This window comes from Myotis yumanensis, unplaced genomic scaffold, assembly GCF_028538775.1.
Source record: "Myotis yumanensis isolate MYYU_CA2020_CCGP unplaced genomic scaffold, mMyoYum1.0.hap1 SCAF_16, whole genome shotgun sequence".
Lineage (NCBI taxonomy): Eukaryota > Metazoa > Chordata > Mammalia > Chiroptera > Vespertilionidae > Myotis > Myotis yumanensis.
This window is the reverse complement of record NW_027223767.1, coordinates 28,490,202-28,513,503: the sequence shown is the minus strand read 5'-3', so window position 1 is coordinate 28,513,503 and position 23,302 is coordinate 28,490,202. Positions and strand designations below refer to the sequence as shown.

General features: G+C 55.5%; 1 protein-coding gene across 2 annotated transcripts in view; it reads left to right on the top strand.

The window, feature by feature from the left end:
* Positions 1-17,289, top strand: part of CUEDC1 (CUE domain containing 1) — a 76,045-nt gene extending 58,756 nt beyond the window's left edge. For both annotated transcript variants that reach the window (XM_070393507.1, XM_070393508.1), the window contains exons 3-11: positions 2,228-2,355; positions 7,454-7,580; positions 8,274-8,466; positions 9,354-9,437; positions 10,815-10,886; positions 11,711-11,804; positions 12,562-12,620; positions 13,326-13,396; positions 15,770-17,289. In XM_070393507.1, the coding sequence (XP_070249608.1) occupies positions 2,228-2,355; positions 7,454-7,580; positions 8,274-8,466; positions 9,354-9,437; positions 10,815-10,886; positions 11,711-11,804; positions 12,562-12,620; positions 13,326-13,393 (825 nt within the window). In that variant the 3' untranslated portion in view covers positions 13,394-13,396; positions 15,770-17,289. The remainder of the gene's footprint in view (positions 1-2,227; positions 2,356-7,453; positions 7,581-8,273; positions 8,467-9,353; positions 9,438-10,814; positions 10,887-11,710; positions 11,805-12,561; positions 12,621-13,325; positions 13,397-15,769) is intronic.
* Positions 17,290-23,302: the final 6,013 nt, after the last annotated feature.

Below are 23,302 nucleotides of genomic sequence, written 5' to 3'. Positions count from 1 at the left end.
CTGGAATGACAATAACTGCTGACTGGAAAAGGCCCCCTCTCTGAGGGCTGATGGATAGTGGGCTGGCCAGAGGGGTACCCTGGCCACAGAGAAACATCTTCTGTCAGATAAATGGCCAGACCCTGACCCTTAGAGCACCTGGCAGGCATCCATCACCCACGCTGAATTAAGTCAGGAGGCTGCAGAGCCAAAAACTTCAACACCTTTAGAGTCAGAAGAACAATCTCATTGTGGCTGGTGAGGCTGGGGGGAGAAAGGCCGGCGCGGGTGGGGGGTTGAGGGAGTAGGAACATGGCTGGGGTTACTCTCCCCGGAGACGGGGGATCAGCCTTTCCGGAGCGTGCCTGGCCGGCTGCCTGCCTCCTTGGCGTTTCCTTGTTCTGCTCCAGGAGCCTCTGATAAACGACTGGTCCTCGCAGCCCCAGGAGGCCGCACTGAGGCGCAGGAGAGGCTGAGAAAGAAGGGGTCCTTCTGGTGCAGCTGTGGATGCCTGATCTCCCTGAATCTGGGGTCCAACTGCTACGCCAGTTATGGGGAACCCCAAGCAGCTTCCCTCTGGGAACGATTCCCACTGAGCTCTCCCTTCCTCACCCCTATCTCACTCACACCAGCCTCAGTGGGGGCAGACCCGCCCAGCACGGAGGGGAGGAGAGGCTCAGCCTGGAACCCTGTCCCCAGAGCAGCGAGGTCTGGGGACCAGGGAGTGTGGGCTGGGGGACAGCCGCAGCATGGGCTCCGGATGTGCCAGGTAGTTGCTGAGCCGCTGCCCTGTGCCAGGTACCGGGGGTCGGCCCATGAACGGGAATGGAGCTCACAGTGTTCTCTCTCTCCTCTTGTGGAAATTTGGGGTAGGCAGAGTAGCAGCCTGAGAAGCAGCTACATTCTCCTTTTCTGCAGAAGCATCTGTTTAAATACTTTCCGCCTCAAAGGAAAGAACGTCAGTGCATTCCAGGGCGGGAGGTCTCCTTGGGTCAGGCTGGCAGTGTATGCGCAGAGCGTGTGCGTGTGCGTGTTTGTGTGTGTGTGCTCATGTGTGCATGCTCACTCACCACCTGCCCATCTGCCAGGTGTCCCTGTGAGCCTCTGCAGCCTGGCCCAGCCCAGGCTTGCAGAGGCAGAGCAGAGTCAGTTTAGCAGTGACTTCTGCAAACTCGCTTGAGGTTAAGATGTGGGGCCTGGGGACTCTGTGGCTGATTGACAGCCCCTGAGCCCTTCCCATGTTCTTTGGTCTCAGAGGAGATGGGAACAGAGCTGGGGAGGAGAGGACAGGGAAGCAAGAGGCTAAGATATAGGCCGGTTGGGGTTGTGTGACCTGGGATCTCCTGGCTGATAGCTGCCTCCTGCCCTAGACTCCTCTATGGGCCTTTGAGGAAGGGTCCAGGTCAGGCCATGTAGCAGAACCCCAGCTTTTGCTCACCCCTTGGCCTCTCCCTGCCCCTCTTTCTGGCTCCTGGATGAAGACAAGAGTATAAGAGGGAGAGGCACCCCCTCGGCACACCCCCTGCCGCTGAGCACCCTGGGGATCCACCCTGGGAATGCAGGCGTTGTGACGGAAGGAGGGACCTTTGCTGAGGAGACCATGTTCTAAAAACACTTGAGTGGCTTTTGCCATGTCACTTAGTCAGCCTGGGTCTCAGTTTTCTCATCTATAAAATGGGGTAGCAATCCATATCTATCTTGCCAAGTTGTTTGAGGCTAAGGCGAAATAATCCACGTGGAAGTACTTTGAGAGAGGGTGTGGCTGATGTTAAAGTTAGTTATCAGCAATAACACATATACAGAAGAGTCCACGAATCATAAGTGACGTTTCACCAGCAGCCAGATCAAGACACATCAAAGGAACCCGGAAGCCCCCTCGAGCCCCTTTCTGGCCTTCCCCACCCTCACGGAGGTCACACTGCTCTGACTTCTCTCACGGCGATTTGCTTTGCTTGTTTCTGAACCGTACTTGGGCGGATAATGCTGCTCTGAACATTCTTTTGGGGACTTGTGCTTTCTTGTCTGTTGAGGAAGTTGGAATTGTAGGGTCAGGGGCAGCCATGCGTTTAGCTTCAGTACATAAAGCCAGACTGGTTTTTGCAAAGTGCCGGTTGTAACAATTTACATATCCACCAGCAACGCAGAGTTCTCTTACTACACATCCTCGCCCACACCTGATTACGTGTAAATGTTATTCAAGTTCAAGGAAGAGCTGCTAATATTTCTTTCTTTATTCTCTCTGACACAGATCTTGGAAAGGACTTTGGAACCCGATAGCTCCGATGAAGAGCCCCCACCGGTGTACTCCCCGCCAGCCTACCACATGCACATGTTCGACAGGCCTTACCCTCTGGCTCCGCCCACTCCACCTCCCCGGTGAGAATGCAGCTCCTGTCCCAGCGCAGGGGGGAAGGGACCCGGGGTTGGGACTAAGTACAAACACAGTGGGAATCTTGACTAGACCCCTCAGCAAGAACAGGCTTCTCCTGCAGCAAGACCCATTTTCGCTAAATACCAAGAAGAACTTTGAAGAGCAAACATTCACTAAATTCCTACTCCAGGCTAGTGCTATGCCGGACACCGGACGGGACAGAGTCAGGGCTCAGCCTCTGCTTTCTGAGAGCCGATAGTCGATGGAGATGCAGAGCGGGAATGGCAAACACGTGGAATGTGTACTGACACTTCCCCTCTCCAGCCTGTGGCAAAGGTTACTGATTGATCACTGTGCTGGTTCCTGCTCAGTTGAGACAGAACCTCAGAATCCTCCTCACCATAGTACTCCCAGACGGCCACCAGTAGTTGATGGGATGATATGTGTTTGCCATCCCTGGTCTAGGGATGTTGTGGGGGATTTAAAAAGTAATGGGAGCAAGTAAGTCTCTTTTTCTAGGATAGTTCAATAACTGGAGGCAGGTGTGTGTGTGTGGGGAGGAGGGGGGGGCGTAGACTGCTAGGTCCTTGGAGACTTCTTCCAGGTGAGGGACTCTGTAATTTGGAAATTTAACATGAAACTGGCTGTCAGCTGGGTCCCCTGGGTTGCTGAGGTGCTAGTTTTTCTGGGCTTCATGTTTGGGGTGGGGCTTGCTGGAGCCCAGGTGTCTCTTTGCCTGAAAGGTGCTGTTCCTGAGATCAGATTTGAGAATGGCTCAGGCCTGGAGTTGTAAGGGGTGGCGGAAATGATGGGACAGGGGACTTGTCCTAGTGGATCTTCTCTTCTGGGGATCTTGGGAGCCTCAGACAGTGGCAGTGGAGAACTCTGTTATCATACAGGTATAGACGATAATAATGGCTACCATGTATTTACGAAGCACTGGCAAGCCATCACATTCAGATCCTCTAACAACTTCCAAGGTGGGCACAGCCGTCATCCCCATTTTACAGATGAAGAGACTGAGCCTAAGAGAGGTTTCATAATCCTCCCAAGACTACAGAGCTGGGATTTGAACCCAGGTCATTTTGACTCCAGAACCAATGCTCTTAATTGCTGTGTCCAGTTGCCTCCCTGATGAGAAAATTCTCTGTGATTGAATCTTGGGGAGCTGAGAGAGGCCTCGCAGATTATGGGGGGAGGGACGGGAGCAATGTTTTGAGGCAGGGACAGGAGCAAAGCTGGGCTCCTTTTATCACAAGTGGGACTAGGAGACTGTAATGGGATGGGAGGCAGGGAGTAAGTAGGTGGATTGGGGTGAGACCTTGGCAGGACTTGCAGTCTGGATTGGGGCTAAATGATTTCCCTTTGACTTTTAAAACATTTATCCCAAGATGTTTTTGCAAATGGTCTAGTTTCTGTTAGAGTGGTTCTGCCCATTTTTCAGAAGGGAAAACAGGCCGTAAGAGACAGGATCCCAGTGTAAACCTGGTATGGGTATCCTGGCCACGTCCTGGGTGGGTGTTCAGCCACAGTGGGTGGGGTAGGGCTGGAAGCAGGGGTGGTGCAGTCCAGTGGCGGGAGCCCCAATTGGGGGCGAGGTGGCCTTACCATTAGACCAAAGCTTAGGAGGCCTCGTTCAGACCCTGTGGCTTTGAAAAGTCTCTGACCCAGAACTGAAGGCTTTGCTAGGCTGGGGGTGGATACGGAGAAGAGAACTTGAGTTGTAGAATCAGCTAGAGCAGAATGCTCTCTCTCCCCCCTTCCTTCAGCTGCCTGACTTCTGATCTTTTAGGTGCCTTTGCTCTGTGGTCCTTGGCTCACTACTTAATGTCTCTGAGCTTCGTTTGCCTCATCTGTGAAATGGGAATGCTGATCCCCGCCTCAGAGCTGTTGGAAGGATTGAGTGAGAGCTGTGGGTGGAGCACTCAGCAGAGTGCCAGGCCTGGTCAGATCTACTGCCATCGTGGCTCACTGCTCCGCCCACCCCCTGCTGCACGGCTGGCCTCTGAGCTTTAACACTGAACACTGAGACCAGTGGCGAGGCTTCCCTCAGAGGCCAGTGTTCAGAAGGGGCAGTGCCAGCCTCTCAGCATGTGCCCCTTTGCTCCAGGATGGCCCTGCTAAGCCCAGGTCTCTCCACCCAGCATTTAGCGAGCCGCCCCCAGTATGGACGTGCTGAACCATGTGTGTGATGCAGCGATGAACACCGCACTGCCTTGACACCTCCCCCTGCCCGCTGCAAGGAGATCAGAGTCTGGGGGAGGCATAGACCTGGGGCAGGGGGGGCAGGGCTGCCTGGAGGAGCTGATGTCCAAGCTGCAACCTGGCGAAGCGGAGGACAGGAGGGCATTCCGGGCAAAGGAAACAGCATGGGCCAAGGCCTGGAGGCAGGGATGAGGGAATCATCCGGGGAACTGCAGGGTGTATGGAACGGCTGGGTGAGGCTGGAGAGGCAAGCAGGTCATGGCTGCGCTTTATCCTGCAGTTGGGATGTTTAAGCTGGAGAGTGCCGTGATGCAGTTAGTGCTTTAGAATCCCCCTCTGGCTGCTGGTGGAGATCAGATTTGGGTAGGAAGTTGGGGGAGGAATGGCCTAGGGTGCCTGTGAGACTGCAGATGGGGAGGGGTTAGGGAGCTTGTCCTGCTGGGGCACAGACAGGCAGGGTGACCCCAGGGGAGTGTGCCTGGCATGCCGGGATCCTGGGTCCAGGTTCTGCCTGAAGGATCTGGGTGCCCTAGGAGAGGGCCTGACCCAACTGGGCCTCAGTGTGCATGCTTTACCAAAAATCCTGCCTGGAAGGTTTGGCTCTGAAATCCTTCTGGGGTCTGTTCCCTGGGTAAACCGGGAGGTCTGATTGGGAGTGGAGCTCTAATGTTGGGGTCCAAGGGCAGGCCCAGGGCAGGGGAGCCTCCCCAGCCTTCTCTCTCCTTTCCCTCCCCCAGCTTGCCCTTCCCTGTCTTCTGAATAAAAGACAGGCCCTGAAACCAGAGGACCCCTCTGCACAGGCCACCTGCTGTTTTCCTCTTGAAAGTACAGCCTTGGAAGTTTTTTATTTGCCTCCCGGCTCATTTCTGACATTCCTTTCCGACCACAGTGGAGTTGCCTGGGCTGCCTGGGCTGCCTGGGCTCAGGGCCCCCCTGTCTCTCACAGCTACGGGCTGACCTCATCTCCGAGGGTGCCAGGGCCAGGAGGGGGCGGGGCCTGCCCCTCCTCCAGGACCTGGGGCCCAGCAGCCAGGGATTCAGCTGAGGACAGGACTCCCGCTCCTCGTCCCCCGCCCCTCTGGGCTTTCCAGTGAAATGTCTAGAGGTGTCCAGCGGGACTCCAGGGCTCGCCCTCCGCAGCTCTCCTGGGTGGCTCGAGGTGTGGTTGCGTTGGGGTGGGCACCCGTGTCCCAGATAAAGACCCTGAAGCCCAAGGAAGGGTGCTGACCCTGGAGAGGATTTCTCTGCTGAGATTCATCAACGCTGGTCTTCAAGGCCCCCCGAGCAATGAGGTGCCCGCTCCCTTGCTTCTCAGGCCCTTAGAGAAAATGAAGCCTCCAACAGTGACAGAAGGCAGAGTGATGTAGACACAAAGCTGCCTAGGAATCGGCCAAGCTCTTCTGCAGACCGTCCCCTCCTCTGTGCAGCCAGATGAGGGGGTGAGGAGGCAGGCTGGGGTTCCCTTGGCTCCAGTCTGCCTGTGCCGCTCCCACCGCGCACTTAGCAGCTTGTTATCCCGTCTGCTGCCGCCCCCGCCCCTCCTCCTGGCCCCCGCCAGGCCACCCGCTCAAAATAGAAAAGGAAAGGAAGTTATTTCCACAGGCAGCGGCAGCCCGGCCCGGAAAAGCTCCCCTCCAGTGAGGGGGCCGCGGGATTCCTGGAGCTGAAGACCAAATCAAAGCCAGGCCCTGGAGCCAAAGTGGCCCCCACCGCCCCCGGCTGCCTCCTGCGTGTGTCACTCCCGGATTCAGCAGAACACGTGTCCTGCGGTTGCCACGCTGCAGGCCACCGAGGAGCTGTGGGGAGCTCCTGGCGGGGCCCCAGGCTGCCCTCAGGCCCAGGGCGGCAGGGCGGGAGCCCGGGGATGGGGAGGGCACGGCTACTGCCTTTCTTCCTCTCCTTCCCTCCTGGCTGTGGCCTCCGCGTGGCACAGACCTCCTGCCAGGCTGCCAGGCACCTGGCCTCTGAGGAGCAGCCCCCAGCGCCCCCTGGAACAAGAACCTCCTGCTCAGTGTGCCTTTCCGAGCGCTGTTCAAGAGCCTGGAGCGGGGCTGTACCCCGTGGGCAGGGAGGCAGCAGTTTCTAGAAGAGAGAGACTCTCAGAGGGGAGCGCATCTCGCCCAAGACCACCCTGCTGGCTTGTGGCTGTGCCAGAACTGGAGCCGGGATTTGCTCTACTCTCTAGGGGTCCTGGTGTCCTCATGGCCCCCCCCCCCCAACCCCTGCGTAATGACATGCATAAAGGCCTGGGGTGGGCTGGGCTGTTGGTTCATTTGGAGCACATCCGTTACTCAGCAGCCACACGGTGCCGGGTGCTAGGGATAGAAGCATTAAAGGACACGATCCCTGCTGCTTTAGAGGATGTTTATAAACATCTACACCTACATCCACACCATCCAGCACCAGCGCCACGAATAGAGAGCTCTAGAGCAGCGGTTCTCAACCTGTGGGTCGCGACCCCTTTGGGGGTCGAACGCCTAAGACCATCGGAAAACACATATATAATTACATATTGTTTTTGTGATTAATCACTGTGCTTTAATTATGTTCAATTTGTAACAATGAAAATACATCCTGCATATCAGATATTTACATTACGATTCATAACAGTAGCAACATTACAGTTATGAAGTAGCCACGAAAATAATTTTATGGTCGGGGGTCACCACAACATGAGGAACTGTATTAAAGGGTCGAGGCATCAGGAAGGTTGAGAACCACTGCTTTAGAGTCTTAGAGGCCTCGAGGGCACTGTGGTGCACAGCTGTGAGTGGAAGCAGCGGAGGCCACGGGAAGGAGGAGTGCCATTCTGAGCAGGATCCTGGTGTGAGGGATGGACCAGGACACCCGTGTTGGGGCCTGACTGTTCCCTCCTCATTGTCACCTCTCGCCCTCCAGCATCGACGTGCTGGACTCCGCACCCCCTTCCAGCCAGAGGCGCTATCGGAACTGGAACCCGCCACTGCTGGGCAACCTCCCCGACGACTTTCTCCGCATCCTGCCCCAGCAGCTGGACAGCATGCAGGTACGGAGGGATGCCCCGCCTGCCGCACAGCCTCTCTGCTTGCCCACAGTTTGGGTCAGCCCGTTTCACTTTCTGATATTTAAGCCCGGGCGGAGCTGTTTCTGTTGCCCTGGGTTTGCAGGGAAAGAATGCTGAAGCGAAAGCCTCGTTTCCTGTCTGGGCCCGGAGGTTTCCTGTTCCACCCAGGAAGGTGACAGCCCTGAGGACACTCTGGCCTGAGGGAGGTGGGCCTGGGGCTAGCCAATGGCAGGGAGCCAGAGCGGCTTCCTTCCCTCTCCTGGGAAAGGGCCAAGGCCGCCTCTCCCCAGAGGTGGGCATGTCCCAAGGGCTCTTGCAGAGGGGGTGGCACCCTGAGACCGCTGGTGCAGCGAGAGTTTTGAGTTTGGGGATCGTGTGTCGGCTATTGAGCAGTTTGCAGATCACTTTTCAGGCCTATTCAGGGTATAGAGAAAGGCATGGGGTGGTCCAGGAGAGGAAAAGTCATTGTTGAGCCCTTACTGCTTCCTTAGCAGAGAGGACTGTGGCCCGAGCAGTTGGATCTGGGCCTGTGACTGGGTCCTGAAAGGAGGTGCAGGTCCCAGGGTGCGGCTGGAAGATCCTGGGACAGGACAGGTGTTCACCCAGATGTGCACAGATGTTTATGCTCGGGTGCCCTCGTGACTAGGCATTCAACATGCTCGCTCCCCTCCTCAGGGCAACCCCAGGGGCTCCAAGCCCATGAACAGAGAGGGAGGCCTGCCCCCCGCGGCCGGGCCCGGGCCCCGGGACCAGGAGAGCCGCTGGAAGCAGTACCTGGAGGACGAGAGGATCGCGCTCTTCCTGCAGAACGAGGAGTTCATGAAGGAGCTGCAGCGCAACAGAGACTTCCTCCTGGCCCTGGAGAGAGGTGGTGCACTGGGTGGGGCGCTGTGCCCCTTCTCTGTGGCGGAAGAAGTGGCTGATCTTGGCTGTAGCCTTGGGACTCAGGCGAGACAGGAGGCTGGAGGCCAAGGGCTGGGACATGGCCCACACCACATGATCCCTGGGGGAGCCCCAGAATCCTGCCAAACGGGGACCAGCATCACCAGCTACCCCTCCTCCCACCCCATATTCAGAGGAAGAGAGGTGTGCCCTCTTAGGCCCTCTTCTTCCCCCGACACATCTGCTCCGTGCCAGGCACTGGCCTTGGCATGATGTGTCTGGAGCTCCAGGAACAGTGACTGGTCCATGGGTGCCAGAGTTGGAGCCTCCCCGAGTGGAGGATGTCAGAGCAGGGGCTCTGGAGTTTTGGGGATGTTTGGGTTGCCTTTGGCCCAAGGACTCAGCTCTCCAGCCTGGCTGCCTTTTCCCTTCAGAGAGTGTGCTGGGGTGGAGTGCAGCGAGGGGGCTGTGCCAGGTCTGTCTTACGGGTCACAGTGGCAAGTGGGGTGTGTGTGACTGACGGCATGTCATAGGGGAGGAACAAGGTGTGCAAGGAGAAGGGTAGGCTAGACAGAGGCCCAAGGCCGGCCCCAGTTCTGTAGCAAAAGTGCTGGGGGTCTTTGAGCATTTCCTTTTAAACAAAGGGGTTAGACGATATGATCTTCAGAGTCCTCCTGGTTCTGACACTCTACCATTCCAGTGCTTGTCAGGGCAGTAGTTTCTGTGCTATCACTGGTTCCTTGACAGCCGGCAGACGTGTGTGCACATCTTTTGTGTGTGCTTGTGAGCGAGTCTAGGGGTTTGGCCTCCAACCACTGCCTTGGTCTCAGCCCGGGCGCTCACTTCCCTGACCTGAATGTGGTCCTTTTCCAGATCGATTGAAATACGAGTCCCAGAAATCCAAGTCCAGCAGCGTGGCTGTGGGAAATGACCTTGGCTTCCCCTCTCCTGCCCCAGGTAACCTTGCCTTCCTGGGAGAGAAGCCCCCAGCTGTGCTTTGCATATTTGGAGTTGGGGGTAGGGTGACAAGATGGGCTGGCGGGAGGGTGTTGTCCCCCCACTGCACTCACTGTAGAGTGAGATGGCCCCTCTAGTTAGCAGCCCTGAATTCTTATAATCCAGCAGCTGCTGGAGACCACAGCTGGGATTGGCTAACATGCTGGCTGAACTCCTCAGAGGTGTCTGGAACATGGGCAAGAATGGGACACGCCACAACACATAACATCCATGTGGGGAGGAGGGACAGAAGGACTCAAGAGACTTCCAAGCCCTGGTCTCTGCCCCAGGGGGAGCTTATGGAGATACATCTAAGAAATGCGTAGAGCTACCAGCAAAGCTAAGGACACTCTGTTGATTATAGCAAATGCATCGGGAGGAGAAGGGCAGGACCAGTCTGGGAAGGGGTCGCTCACTCATTCACTCATTCATTCATTCATCTGGAAGTTGGGGAATATCTACCATGGGCCTAACCCTGCCGTTGTATTAGGGGAAGGGAATTTTGAGCTTCATGTGTAAGATGGTGAGAAGCAAGAATTGCCTCAAGAGCGCGCCAGATGCCTCCAGGAGCCCTAAGTGGCTGAAGGAGGTGGGCGGGTAGACAGCAGCCTGTTGAGATGCACAAACGAGGTCAAGCTGGGAACATGGGGCAAAGAGACCCAGAGACCCCTGTTCCACACTCAACACCTGGACTTTGCCTATATATGTGCATAGTGGCCCTTTGCCAACCAGAGCCCTCCACACACACACACAGGCTGCCCGCCTCAGAGACAAAATCCATAGACCTTACAGTGGTTCTCAACCTTCCTAATCCACGACCCTTTAATACAGTTCCTCATGTTGTGGTGACCCCCAATTTCATTGTCACAAATTGAACATAATTAAAGCATAGTGATTAATCACAAAAACAATATGTAATTATATATGTGTTTTTCCAATGGTCTTAGGCGACCCCTGTGAAAGGGTCATTCGACCCCCAAAGGGGTCGCGATCCACAGGTTGAGAATCGCTGCCTTACATGGTGCGGTGGAGTGGGGGCGGGGAGCAGGGGGTGGGGAGCTCAGCCATCCAGGCTCGCAGGATAAAATCCTGTGGAACTGATTCATAAGCAACAGGCTGGAGCTCAGGCCCCACCAGATGTGCATCTGAGGGTTTTAACAGCAGCCTCTGTCCTTGATCCTGAATTAACTATAGACACCAGGGCCGCTGAGATGGATCAGAACAACTCACAGGGGACTTAGTGAACAATGTGACTCGGATTACCCGAGCGGCAGGGTGGAGGGCAGGGGCCTTCACTCTTCTCTCTAGCTGGCCCTCAGAGGTGCCTCCCCCTTCCAGGAACCAATGACGCCAACCCCGCCGTGTCTGAAGATGCCTTATTCAGGGACAAGTTGAAACACATGGGCAAATGTGAGTCCAGCCCATGACCCCTTCTCCGATCTTCTCACACAGGCCCTGTGGCCTCGTGGGTGGGAGGGGCCACCCGGAATTTTTAATGCAGCCGACTCTTGGTGAACCCAAGCGACATTTTAATCGCAGGCTGGCTCCCTCAGCCTTCTTGCCTCATTTCCCTCTGCAGCTGAGTCTGGATACAAATTAAGTTTTAAATCCTCTTGAGCTGTCTGCAGAAAAATCATGTGCTGCACCCGCCCTCCCCCCCTTCCCCCCAAGTTTTACTATTCTCTGTGGCTTGAGGGAGCTTAGCTGGGCCTGAATGGGGCGGTCTTTGCTAAGCCCACTTTCTGCAGGCGAGAGGCCTGTGGGTCCGTGACCTCTTCCCACAAAGTCCTGCCAGCCAGGGCTCGCCTTCCCCTGCCCCGCCCCTCCCACCGCTCCACAGACACACACCCATGTGTGAATGAGGCTGCCATCCTTTCAGGCTCCATTTCAAGGAAAATCTGGGATTAGTCACGGAAATCCCAGAACCAACTCTGGAGGTGGCGAGGGGAGGGAGTAGGCGGCGGGAAAGAAAGCCAAGAGGCATTGCCGCTTGTCAAGCTGAGAAGGAATACCTAGATCTGGGGCTGCCAGCTGTCCCTGGTCCAGCTCCTCGTAGCCTGTGCTGCCCCTGCAGGCCAACCCAGGACGGCAGCCTCACTCCCCGGGGGCACCAGCCTGGCGTCACCTCCCCAGCTCCCTGGGCTCCTGGGCCAGCCTGCGCATCTGCCCCCCGAGCCCTGGTGGGCAGCTCCCTGGTGCTCCCGCTGCTGGCTCACAGGTTTCTCTGCCCGCAGCCACCCGGAGGAAGCTGTTTGAACTGGCCAGGGCCTTCTCGGAGAAGACCAAGATGAGGAAGTCAAAGAGGAAACACTTGTTGAAGCATCAGTCATATCCTTTCTGGCCTGGCCCTGGGGGGGAGTGGTGGATCCTCAGGGCACCGAGACCCTGGGCTGGGCTCCCCCAGGCTGCACATTCCCTCATCCCTGGGCCCGGGCTCTGCGGCCCTCCCCTCTCCCTGAGCCCTGCTGCCAGCCTGCTGCCCCTTCTCTCTGTGCCCATTGCCACCACCATGACCAGGCCTGAGGAGAGGGCCAGCATCCCCCGCCCGCCTCCTCCTGGAGGCTTAGAATTATCCTACCTACAGCTTTTGTGCTTTTTGCCTGGAGTAAACGACATCTTGGGAGAAAACATGGTGGTTCCGCTGAAATCAGCAAACCTTTCCCTAGTTTCTCCAGTTGAACTGATCCCCAGATCTCTCTGCCTCATCCCAAGCAAGGTCGGCCCTGCCTTCTCACTTTCACTTCCTGGAGTAAAGATAAGGATTTCCCCATTTTTACCCAGGCTCCCATCCATGATTGTCAAATAGGGCCCAGGATATTAGAAGCTGAACAGCCAAAGGGGAACAGGGAGCGAATCCCTTCCCTGTTACCAGAGGGGAGGTAGGGGAGGGTCAGGGCCTGGCTGCCCAGCTGAAAGGAACGGAGTCTGGGGGAGACCTGGGGGGGCGGGGTTGTTGGGGGATAAGGCTGGTGTGGTGGAAGCTTCCTGAGCTTGGAGCGGGTGGTGGAGGACTAAGGGCAGGGAGTTGGAGTCCTATGGCAGTGACCACCCATCCCTGGGACAGTTTTCCTGAATGGCCGGGCAGGCTGGGGGCTGCTGCCTCAACAGCCAATCTCCTGGACGACGTGGAGGGCCACACCTGTGGTAGGCACGGAGGACGGGATGGCTTGATCTCAGTGGCCCTCCAAGAAGGGGGCCTGAGTGTTTCATGGGTGACACACCAAGGATTTGGGGGGGGGGGCGGGCAGGTGACCCAAAGAAATGGGTCCTCCCACTTAGACCATGTTGCCTCTCCCTTCCTCCCACCCCTGAAAGGGAGTCCCGGCCACACTTCCACCTAGATCTCCACCTGGAGCACAGAGAGCCGGGTGCTGTTGCTAGGCAGTAGTCCCTGCAGTGTCGGGGGCAGACAGGCTTCAACTTGAGAACCAAGCTCCGGGCAGGTTCGGTCTCTGGGCCCAAGGCCTTTAGCATTCATCCAGTCCCTCCCAGAGGCCACACGGACAGAAGACACTGCCTCAGAGCCCACTGTGCCTCTGAGAGAGGGACCTTCGGTGGTCAGGAGACATCCAGAAACAAGGGCTTGAGGGGCCTTGGAGGTCACTGGATAGTCCCATTTCATAGACGAGGAAACTGAGGGAAAATCTTGTCCAAGGTCGTGGAGCTCAGGGATGGAGCCAGGCTGGCAGACCGGTGTCCTCATCTGCCCTGTGCCCTGCTGCCTTCTCACCAGACCCACACATCCCCCTCCCCCAGGGGTCAGCATGTGCCCCTGCTCAGCCTGGGAACATGCCTGGCTGAGCAAGGACCTGCGGGTGGAGGCTGAGGCAGCTTCCCTCTGCTTTTCAGATGAAGACTTCCGGGGCAGGCGTCAGGAGGTGCCCAAGGTGGAGGAAGCCCTAAGGGAAGGACAGTAAGAGGTAAGGCCTGGAGCCACAGCTGCCCAGGGCTGCCCGCCCCACACCCTGGGTGTCTTTGCAGGAGTCCAGAGGCATCAGGAAACTGGGCGGGGCAGGCTCTGAGTTTCTTCCCTCCTCGTTGTGGCAGGGGACACGAGCTTCTGTTGGAAACTAGTCTTTTGCATTTCTTTTATTTATTTATTTATTTCATGAAGGATAATCATACCTGCCAATGCCAGATACTGGAGACAGGGGGGGAAAAATCAGCGTTACTCTCCAATAGTTTACAGCCTCGTTGAGAAAACAGTCCAGGACACACACAGCACGCTGAGAGGACAATGCAGAAAAGATAGGGATGGCCCACCCTGGCCGTGCACACACACAACTCTCCCATGGCTGCTGGGGTGGGTGGGGTAGCATTTGCCGCAAGCAGATGAGGAAACAGCCCCTCTCAGGTCAGCTCTGATTCTGGCTGGAGCCCTGGCCGCAGGCTGCTTTTCTTCCTCTCCTCCTGTGCATCCCTGGGGGAGAAAGCGGGGAATGTCACTTCCTCCAGGACTCAGGAGCACCTGTTCCTCTTCCAGCCCCTTCCCCCAGCTGCTGTCCTGTCCCCTTGTTTCTTGAGCTGACGGTGTGGCAGGTATGGCTGTTTGAGGCTTCGCAGGAATACGTGCTACCCTCAGGATAGTTGCGGAGGCGGTGGGGCAAACCAGCGCACGGAGGACACAGCCAGGAAGTTACCAGTGCCCTGTCCCTGCAGCCTGGGCGCCTGGCCTCCACATCACCTCTAGTGACTCCCCACCACACCCTCCACCAGGCACTTCCCTCAGGCTTTCCTCACTCACGTTGCTGCACCCACACTTCTCACTTCTCCAGAAGGCTCCCATAAAGCCACGGGAAAGGCCCCCACTCCCACTCGGTGCTGCTGTCTCCTTCCCATGGGTCCCCAGGGAAAACACGTACAGTCCAAAGCCACTCCCGCACAGGACCTAGCCCATCATTTCTCTCCTGAGTCTTCCAGCTTTTCCCTTTCCAGCTCCTTCCTCAAGTCTGCGCCCTCCTCTTCCCCATCTTAAAAATCACCCTTCTTGCAAAAGAGTGGCCTCCTCCTTCACCCACTGCAGGCTGGCAGGCCCTCCCACTCCCTAGATTGGCACCTGCCAGGTCAGGCCTCCTCCCGTGCTGTGTCCTCTGGTGCTCTCTTCTGCACACTGTACCCATGTCTTTCTTGAAACTTCCCTCCCTTGGTTCCCATGGCCCCAGAACCCTGAGATCTATCTTCTCAGGGTCCTTTTCCATCTTCCATTACTCCTCCTACTCCCTCAATCCTAGCTCTCCTGGTAGCTCTGCCCTTGACCCTCTTTGAAATCTCACGTCTGCCCTGGCCGGTGTTGCTCAGTAATCAGAGCATCGACCCCACACACCAAAGGGTCCCAGGTTCAAATCCCCATCAAGGGCACATACCCGAGTTGTGGGTTCAATTCCTGGCCCTGGTTGGGGTGCGAGCAGGAGGCAACCAATTGTGTCTTTCATATCGATGTTTCTCTCTTCCTCCCTCCTTTACACTCTCTCTAAAAGTCAATGGGAAAAATATACTCGGGTGAGGATTAGCAAGAGAGAGAGAGAGAGAGAGAGAGAGAGAGAGAGAGAAATCTTTTCACTCGCCATGGCATGGCCACCACCCTCTTTTACAGTAACAGTAATACTTTTGTGCATTTGGCTCCAAAATCTGAATCTCCATCTCAGCTCCATTACCCCAGCTATGCCCACGATTGTCTTTCTAGCTCTAGATGTCCACGCACTGAAGGCCCGTTTCTCCCCCTGACTTCCCCACGTCATTTCTCTTACTTTTTCCTTCTCATCACCTGGCTAACAGCCACTGGTCTCTTCACCGCGCCTACTCTGTTCACTCCATCACCAGAACACTTTAGTTCATTTATCCTTGCTCTCTGCATGGGTCTTCTGAGTCCTAAAGGTTTATGAACTCCTCAGGCTGGACCGTGGGGCCTAGTGAATTCTGACCCCCATTTACTTTTCTGCTGCTACCGAGGCTTCTAGTCTGGCTCATCTGAGCTCCTACTGTACCACAGAGGGCTGGGCACTTGGCCTCCTCGCAGCCCTCCCATTCAGCGGCTTCCCCCGGAATTCTAGTCTCCCACTCCATCTCTAGCTGCCAGAGTCCCTGGTGTTCTGCAAGTTAGACCATTTCTAGGAGCTTGGATGTGTGTATGTGTGTGTGTCCAGGCAGAGTTCCAAGGCTGACACAGTCCCCAGAGGAAGGAGAGGGTTTCTGTCTTTGGTAGCTTCTGCCCAAAACCATCTCTCCAGGAACCAGTGGTGAAGGACCACGGGGCTTCACCGGAAAAGACTTCTCCCATCCCTTCTCCTTACTAGATGACAGTTCCTCCTCGCTGGAGATGATCTGACCCGGTGGAGGCAGCCGGAGAGCAATACCGGCCCCCAGTTGAAGAGCCTAGCTGCAGTCGGACAGACGGACAGATGGTGCTTGAGTACCGAGGCCCAGCGATTCTCCGGCCACAGTCCAGCCAAGCCACTGCCACTTTCAATGGGACTTAGAACTTCGGAGTTGCATGCTGTGATTGGAGGAAGGACCTGGAAGGTGGGGGGGGGGGGGGGGGGGTGGTGATTGGCCAACCAGGGCCCCTTTTGTAGCCAGTCTGTTCTATGGGCAATGAGTGGAAATGCAGGATCCAAACCCCTTCTTTAAAAAAAAAAAAAAAAAAAAATCCAGAAACAGGCAAAGGTTGGAGCGCCACAAAGGGCAGGATGACCCTCCCAGAGGCTCTTGGGCCTGATGGTGGAGCCCCTGCCTCCCAGCCTTTCCTGTCATCCCTGCTGGGCCACAGACACTGCCTGATCCCCTACCCAATCCCAGCTCTCTCTGGGCACTTGAGCCCTTGAGTCCCACTGTCTTCTATGGCACAGACCCTGCACAGAGCGCCGGGAGGGAGAGCCCTGGGCAGTCACCGGGCCCCCTCTGGGGGGTGATGGGCCACTAAAGAGAGGCATCTGCTGACTACCCTGCCTGGGCCCCCCAGGCTGCCTCCTTAGGGCTGGCACGACCCCCAGCAGGGATGGGGAGGTGGCCGCCCCGGAGCTGGAGGACCTGGTTAGGCAGGAGGACTGTGGGGCAAGGGGACGAGGCTATCGGTCCGGGTGGGGGTGCCTGGGGCAGAAGGGCTTGCTGGGTGCCCCTTATCGAGAGCCCAAGATCCAGGTGAATGATCCCAGGAGGAACAGGAGAACTCCGCTTCTGCGAACCTTACCCGGCGTCAACCACTGCCAATGGGAGGGATGAGAGCGCGCCGACCTCCTCTGGGGAGACGGGGTTCCTGGGCAGGTCGGGGTGTGAGTCACCTCCTCTCCCCGCCCCGCCCCGGACTGTGGAAGCAGCCCGGCCGCGCGGGGGCTGGGAGTGCGCGAGCCAGGCTTTTGCGAGGCCGGGTGGCCTCAAGTCACCCCGAGATGGCGAGGGCGTGGCGGGCGCTCAGGACCGCAGGCGGAGGCGACCCGCCATCGCACCTCTTTCCTTCCGCGTCCCGAGGTGCGGGAGGGGCCGGGCGCGCCGCCGCGGCTGCACGTGACCACGTTTGGAAGTTGGGGGGCAAGCCCTCCCGGGAGGGGCGGCCCACCCTCCGCCGGCCAGACGAGGGCGCCCAGGCCCCGCAGCCCGCGCTCCAGCCGGACCTGACCCCGAGGGGCTGAGGAGGGCCCCTGGGCTGTGGTCCTGGCCACGCTCTGAGCTAGAACCCTGCGCACCGCGGGGGAGCGCCGGCCCCGCGTCTGTGTGTTGCTTTATTAGTGTTTTCCTTTTTCTTTTTTTCCTATGTGTGGGTTTTCTCTTGGGGCTGTTTCTTAGAATTCCTGTAATAAAGACTCGGTGTTCTCTTGGTGCTCTGATGTGGCCGGCCCCGTGGGCTGCACCCTGTCTTCCCGTCCCGCAGGGTTTGGCCCCGGGAGCGTCGCACCGGTGCGCCATCTGCCTGGGGCCCCATTAAGCCGCAGCGTCTGTAAGAACTGAAGGCTCAGCCCCCGGCACGGCTCTCACGAGGTGACACCTGCCGCCACCTTGCCGCCCGCTGGCTTTGCTCTGCGAGGCGGCCTCCCCGCCCTCCCCAACCCGGGAAAGCAAATCGCTGGCTGATGGGCGAAGGAGACCGACAGGAAAGCCAGCCCCCAGCCACAGGCCAGCTTGTCACCTCCTTAGATAAACAGAACGCTGGCGAAAAGGCCGGATTGGAGGCTGCAGGGATGTTCAGTCTCAGGCTTCAAAGGGCCCGCAGACATCTTCCAGGTCAAATACCTCGTTTCCCCCGCTCCCAGCTCAGCTGGGCCAGCTCCCACGCCAGGGAGCTCACCGCCAAAGAGGAGGCGGGTGCCCTTCCAGACGGGGTAGTTTTCAGCGTTAACAAGTTCTTCCCGTGTGGAGCCCAAAGGCCTCCCGTGGCTTCCACCTGCACATCTTGTTTCTGGGCCCCCGTCACCCAGGCCAAGGCCACCACTTCGCCCCGCCCCCATGCCATGTTTGAGCTGAGTGACCCCACCCTCTCCTTCGGGACAAACCACGCAGGCTCCTCCCCTCCCTACCAAGAGGTTCACCCCCGCCCTCCTAGACGGAGGTGGGCTTGTAGATTGGTGGACCCGGGGCAGCTGGTGACGCGCCAAACCTGCTGTTTGGGCCTGGACAAACCAAGATTACCCTCTAACCTCAGCTCTGTACATTCGTTGCTGATAGCCCGGGACCAGTGTAATCCCTGCAACAAAGCCGCAGCACTAGGACCGTATTAGAAATGACAGTTCTCAGTCCTACCCAACCAGCAACTCTGGGCGTGCAGCCCAGCAACCGGTGGTGCAATGTACACAAAGTTTGGGAGCCATGGTGCCAGCCCAGGACATAGTACTGGCTCCAAATAGAATTGCCTGAGTAATTAAAAAAAAAAGTCCTGATGCTCAGTACCCCAGACCAGTGAAATCAACAACCATGGGTTAGTTACTTTGAAAACTCCTCCAGCAATTCAAGTTGGCCATCAAATTGGAGGACCGGCATACTAAGCAGTCCGTTAGGTGTCTCGTGTTAGCCCAATTAACCTAGCCCCGTAAATGGCCGCTTTACAGATGACGTAATGACAGTTCAGAAAGGTTAAATAACTCACCCAACATCCCAGAGCTAGCGAGGTGGGAAGCAGATTCCTAAGCCTGGCTCCATCCCCTACACCTCTGCTGCTCAAGTGTGCCCTGTGGGCCAGCAGCACGGACATCACTGGGAGCTGTTAGAAACGCATGTAGTCCGGCCCCACTCTAGAGCTCCTGAACCTGAACCTGAGGTGGACCCTCACAAGCCCTCCCCAGGCTCTGCTACATGCTCACGTGGTAGGACCATAGTTCTACAACCTCGCCACTCAGAGCTTGGTCTGTGGACTGCCAGGGTCAGTATCATCGGGGGCTTGTTAGAAACACAGAATTGCAGAGACTACCCCAACCCTACTGAACCAGCATGTGCATTTCAACAAAAATTCATCAGGTGACTTGCACGTGCATCAAGACTTGAGAAACACTATTTTAGAACACTGGTCCTCTGACGCGTGGGGCCCATTCCCAGAGACTCTGGTTTAATTGCTTTGGGATTTAGCCCGGGAATCAGATTGGAAGAGCTCCTCAGGTGATAGGAATATGCGGCAAAGTTTGAGAACCACTCACCATTTGCCTATTAGCGTAGATGAGAGTGCGAGTGATTGGAACCACAGAGGAGGGCGTGGGGAGAGAAGGCGAAGAAAGCGCACGGAATCCAACAGGAGTGCAGGAGAGGAAGCCTCTGTCCATGACAGGCAGTGTGTACAGGTCCCAGGAAGGAGTTGGGCTGGGCCAGATGACCACCCAGCCATCTGCCCTCACACACCATGCTCACCTGCAGATCCCGGGCTCGTGGTAAGCACAAGGCAATACTCACCGATTTATCTCCTGCAAAAATGCTGAGCCAGGCTATCTGGAGTCTGGTCCAGCCGGTGTCCCTCCCCTTTTGTATGCTTTGCTGTCCCTAGGGTTCAGCCCCAACTTGAGGGGAGGTCATGAAATCTGGAGAACACTGTGCCCAGAAAACCTGGCCTGGTGGTTATTACCAGGTTGGGGTCTCAATCCTCCCTCTGTTCTTTGAGGCACCTGCTAGGGGGTTGAGGTTGGAGGAAAGACAGGAGAAGAACTTGGTTTGTAACAGGCAGGCAAAGTGTGGGATGATGAAGATGAGAGCTGATTACGAGTGCTTACTGTATGCTAGTCACTTTTCTGGTGCTTTAAATGTTATTTTGCCTAATCCCCATCGATTATATAAAAATCAATGGTTTTACTCTGGTTTCACAGATCAGGAAACTGAGTCACAGAAATGTTAACATCATCCTTAGTAAGTGGTAGTACCTGGATTTGAACCCTGGCAGCTGAACTCTAAAACTGGTGCCTAAACACTAACCTATATATTGGGGTGGGGGAACATGTGGTAAGATCTAGAATGCCTGCATAGGTGCAATTTGTGGAGCACAGAAAGGTCCCCCTGTTTAAACATATCTCCATAGTAATACATGACCCTAGTGTGGCTGGGACTCACCTATTAATCATTCTTTATCTGGTTTAGAAAACAATCTCTTATCATTTCCATTAAATGGAAAATATGCTACTGAAAGAGAAGCACATGAACTCCTTTTGCCCTTTTATCACAGCATAGATTAATTTGTTGTATTAACTGGCTGGGGCAGCTGGAGGAAAATTTGGAAATTTCTGATGAGTGAGGCAGGAGAGGGGGTAGAGGGGACTGTGTAAATCTACTGCCACCTGGTGGTTATCTCTCACAAGTGTCAGTCGCTGGCCACTGAGAGGCCAAACATCATTTTTTTCAGAAGGAAGATGTGAGTACCTCTTTGGCCTGAGCCAAACAAAGGGAATTTACTCTGTCCACATGTCTTATATTTTGTAAAATTTGCAAAACAAAGATTTTTTTTCTTAAAAGGGCCACTAAGATTATACAAGCTTCAGGCCCCACATAACCAGCATTTCCCATGCTTGTCATTTCTGGAGAGTAGATGGTCACAATTCCTTATCAGGTCAAAAGAATTATTCCAGGGACTCTGAACTAAAGAGCTGGGAAGCTCAGTACAAACTCAGCACGAGTCTGCCTTGCTATAACCTTGCTTTTTAAAGTGTGGTCTGTGGATATGGTCACCATTGACATTAACCTTAGAAATGCCAGGGTTCAGCTTGGCCTGTGTGGCTCAGTTGGTTGAGCGTGGTCTCATGCACCAGGAGGTCGCAGGTTTGGGTTCGGGCTTGATCCCCTGTAGGGGATGTGTAGGAGGCAGCTGGTAGAAGTTTCTCATCAATATATTCCCCCCCCCCCCTTCCTCTCTTCCTCTCTCCCTCTCCTCCCTTTCTCTCTCTGAAATCAATAAAAACACATATTTTTTAAAAAGGAGAAATGCAGAGTTTCAGTCCTTACTCCAGACCCACTGAGTCAGAATCTGTGTTTCCCAAGAACCCCAGGAGGTTCAGGTGCACATTAAAGATTGAGTTGCTTTGCCTTTCACAAGAAAAGAAGGGCCCACACCACACCAGCCCAGAACTGCCTGCCTTCAAGGGTCCCCACCCGCTGGGAAAACTCCAGCAGAGTGATTTCAATAATAAAAGGCCAGAGTGTTGTTCCAGCTGGAGTACTCCAGCTCCTGTTTCCTTGGCTACAAAAGGAGCATACAGACCTCCCAGGGCAGGTGTAGGTCTCTACCGTGCTTCTCTCTCCTCTGCCTGAACTCATTCTCCTTGGGGGCAGAGCTGCTGTTTGCTGAAGAAATGAATGGGCAGCTATGTGAAAATGTCTTGCAAATTGCTAGGTGTGATTTAATTGTAGGTGTGATTCAATAAATTGTGATTTATTGCTCTTAAGCATCATAGAATGGTCAGAAATCATTATCACTCCCATTGAGCAGTTACTATGCAGCAGCACTGCTCTAAGCACTCTGCAGGTGTTAACCCACCGACTCCTCACACCAAGGCTATATGGTGGGTGCTATGATTATGCCCATTTTACAGATGACAAAACTGAGGCCCAGAGGTTTGTAAAAGAGATCTGTCCCTCATTGAGGCACAGAGGACAGCCAGAACTGGAAATGCCCACGTGCAGGGTTATTTCCATTCAATCACAGCTTTGGGTAAGACCTCCAGGAAAGAGGGCTGGATGTGAGTAGGCAGCAAGGAGAACTGAGCTGGCTGCATCTTCATTTATTCTAATTTAGCTTTATTCCGTCCATGCTGTTCGCTAGAAAACACTTTCGAAGAGCCAGCTCTGAGCCAAGCACCAGACTGGGTGTGAGAGGCAGAGATAAGAGCCCTGATTCCTGCCCTCAGAGAGGCCCAGTTAGATAGACACAGACAAGTAAACAGTTACAACACCAAATTGTGAGAGAGATAAGCTGAGGGAGGGAGGGAGCAGGTCCTGGGGACACAGTCACCCAGTCTGGCTGAGTGTCTGCAGCCTGGAGGTGAAATACCTTCCGAATACCTTCCTCCTTGCCGGAATCCTCCTGCCCCTTGATTGTGTGTGGAATACATACGATCGCTTTCCTCTTCTTTGAAAGCAACAGCTGATTCCCCCTGATCCTGGCTTTCTGCCAAAGGCGAGTAGCAATATTAATGCTTTCATCAATATGCTGGGATTTCCACTGACCAAAGCTGTTCTGCTATTGGGGATGCGCTTCCTCTTTTTGTCAGACAAACTCCCGGGGGCATTATTTACAAAGATGTGGGCAGAGTGTAGGGAAGCCACAGGGGATGGCCTAGACTCCGAGGCTAGTAACGGAGGGGCACCGTTTGCTGTGTCTAAGTCTGAAGGGACAAGGTAGGAACAGTGACTGGAACCTGGTGTGAAGAGGCTGTGTGGTGGGAGCTGGGACTTCGTGTTCCTGGACTGTGCGGGGAGGGGTTCAGGGGAGCAGATTTTGGCTTCACTCTTCTTCCTTCCTTCCAGCCCCCTACCAAAGCCTCCCACTGGCAGTACCAACTGGAACTCAACTAGAAACAGAGGGCAAGGGGCTGGGGGGTACAGTCCATACAAGTCAGCCTCCTGGGACACAGGACAGGGAGAAGGGTACAGCGTCCCTGTGGATCTAGGTGGGCGAATGAACTTACCAATGTTATGGGTTTTCCAACGTTATGGGCTGAATGGCGCCCCTCAAAAATTCTTATGTTGAAGTCCTAGCCCCCAGCACCTCAGGGTGTAGTTGTGTTTGGAGACAGAATCTTTCGAGAAAATTCTTGCTTTGAAATTCCTCCCCTATTGAGGGTTTGGGCCTTTGGGTTTCCTCCCTGAACGTGGAATAAACCCTTCTAATTCCTTAGCGGCGGTACCTGCAGTGGCCTCTGGGGGGGCAGGCCTGAGTGGGAGAAGGGAAGTGTGTCTGTGGCCTGGGCTGACAATTAGCTCTGATTTGGACGGAATTAGAAACTTGTTATGAGGCCTGGGAAGACTATATTTAGCTGGGAGCGTGCTTGCTCTCCCTCCAGCACAGTCTTCAAGACCAGGGGTCCTCAAACTACGGCCTGCAGGCCACCTGCAAATATAAATATTGTATTTGTTCCCGTTTTGTTTTTTTACTTCAAAATAAGATATGTGCAGTGTGCATAGGAATTTGTTCATAGTTGTTTTTTTTTAAACTATAGTCCGGCCCTCCAATGGTCTGAGGGACAGTGAACTGGCCCCCTGTTTAAAAAGTTTGAGGACCCCTGTTCTAGACCCTCCTAGGATTGGGAGACGGGAGCCTCCACACTTAGCCCAGTGGCCAGAGCTGTGTTCTCTCTTCTCTGTTCCCAAGGGCCCTGAGGCAGCAGTGACACACACCTCTCAGTTTAGTCCTGGGCCTCACATCACCCTGT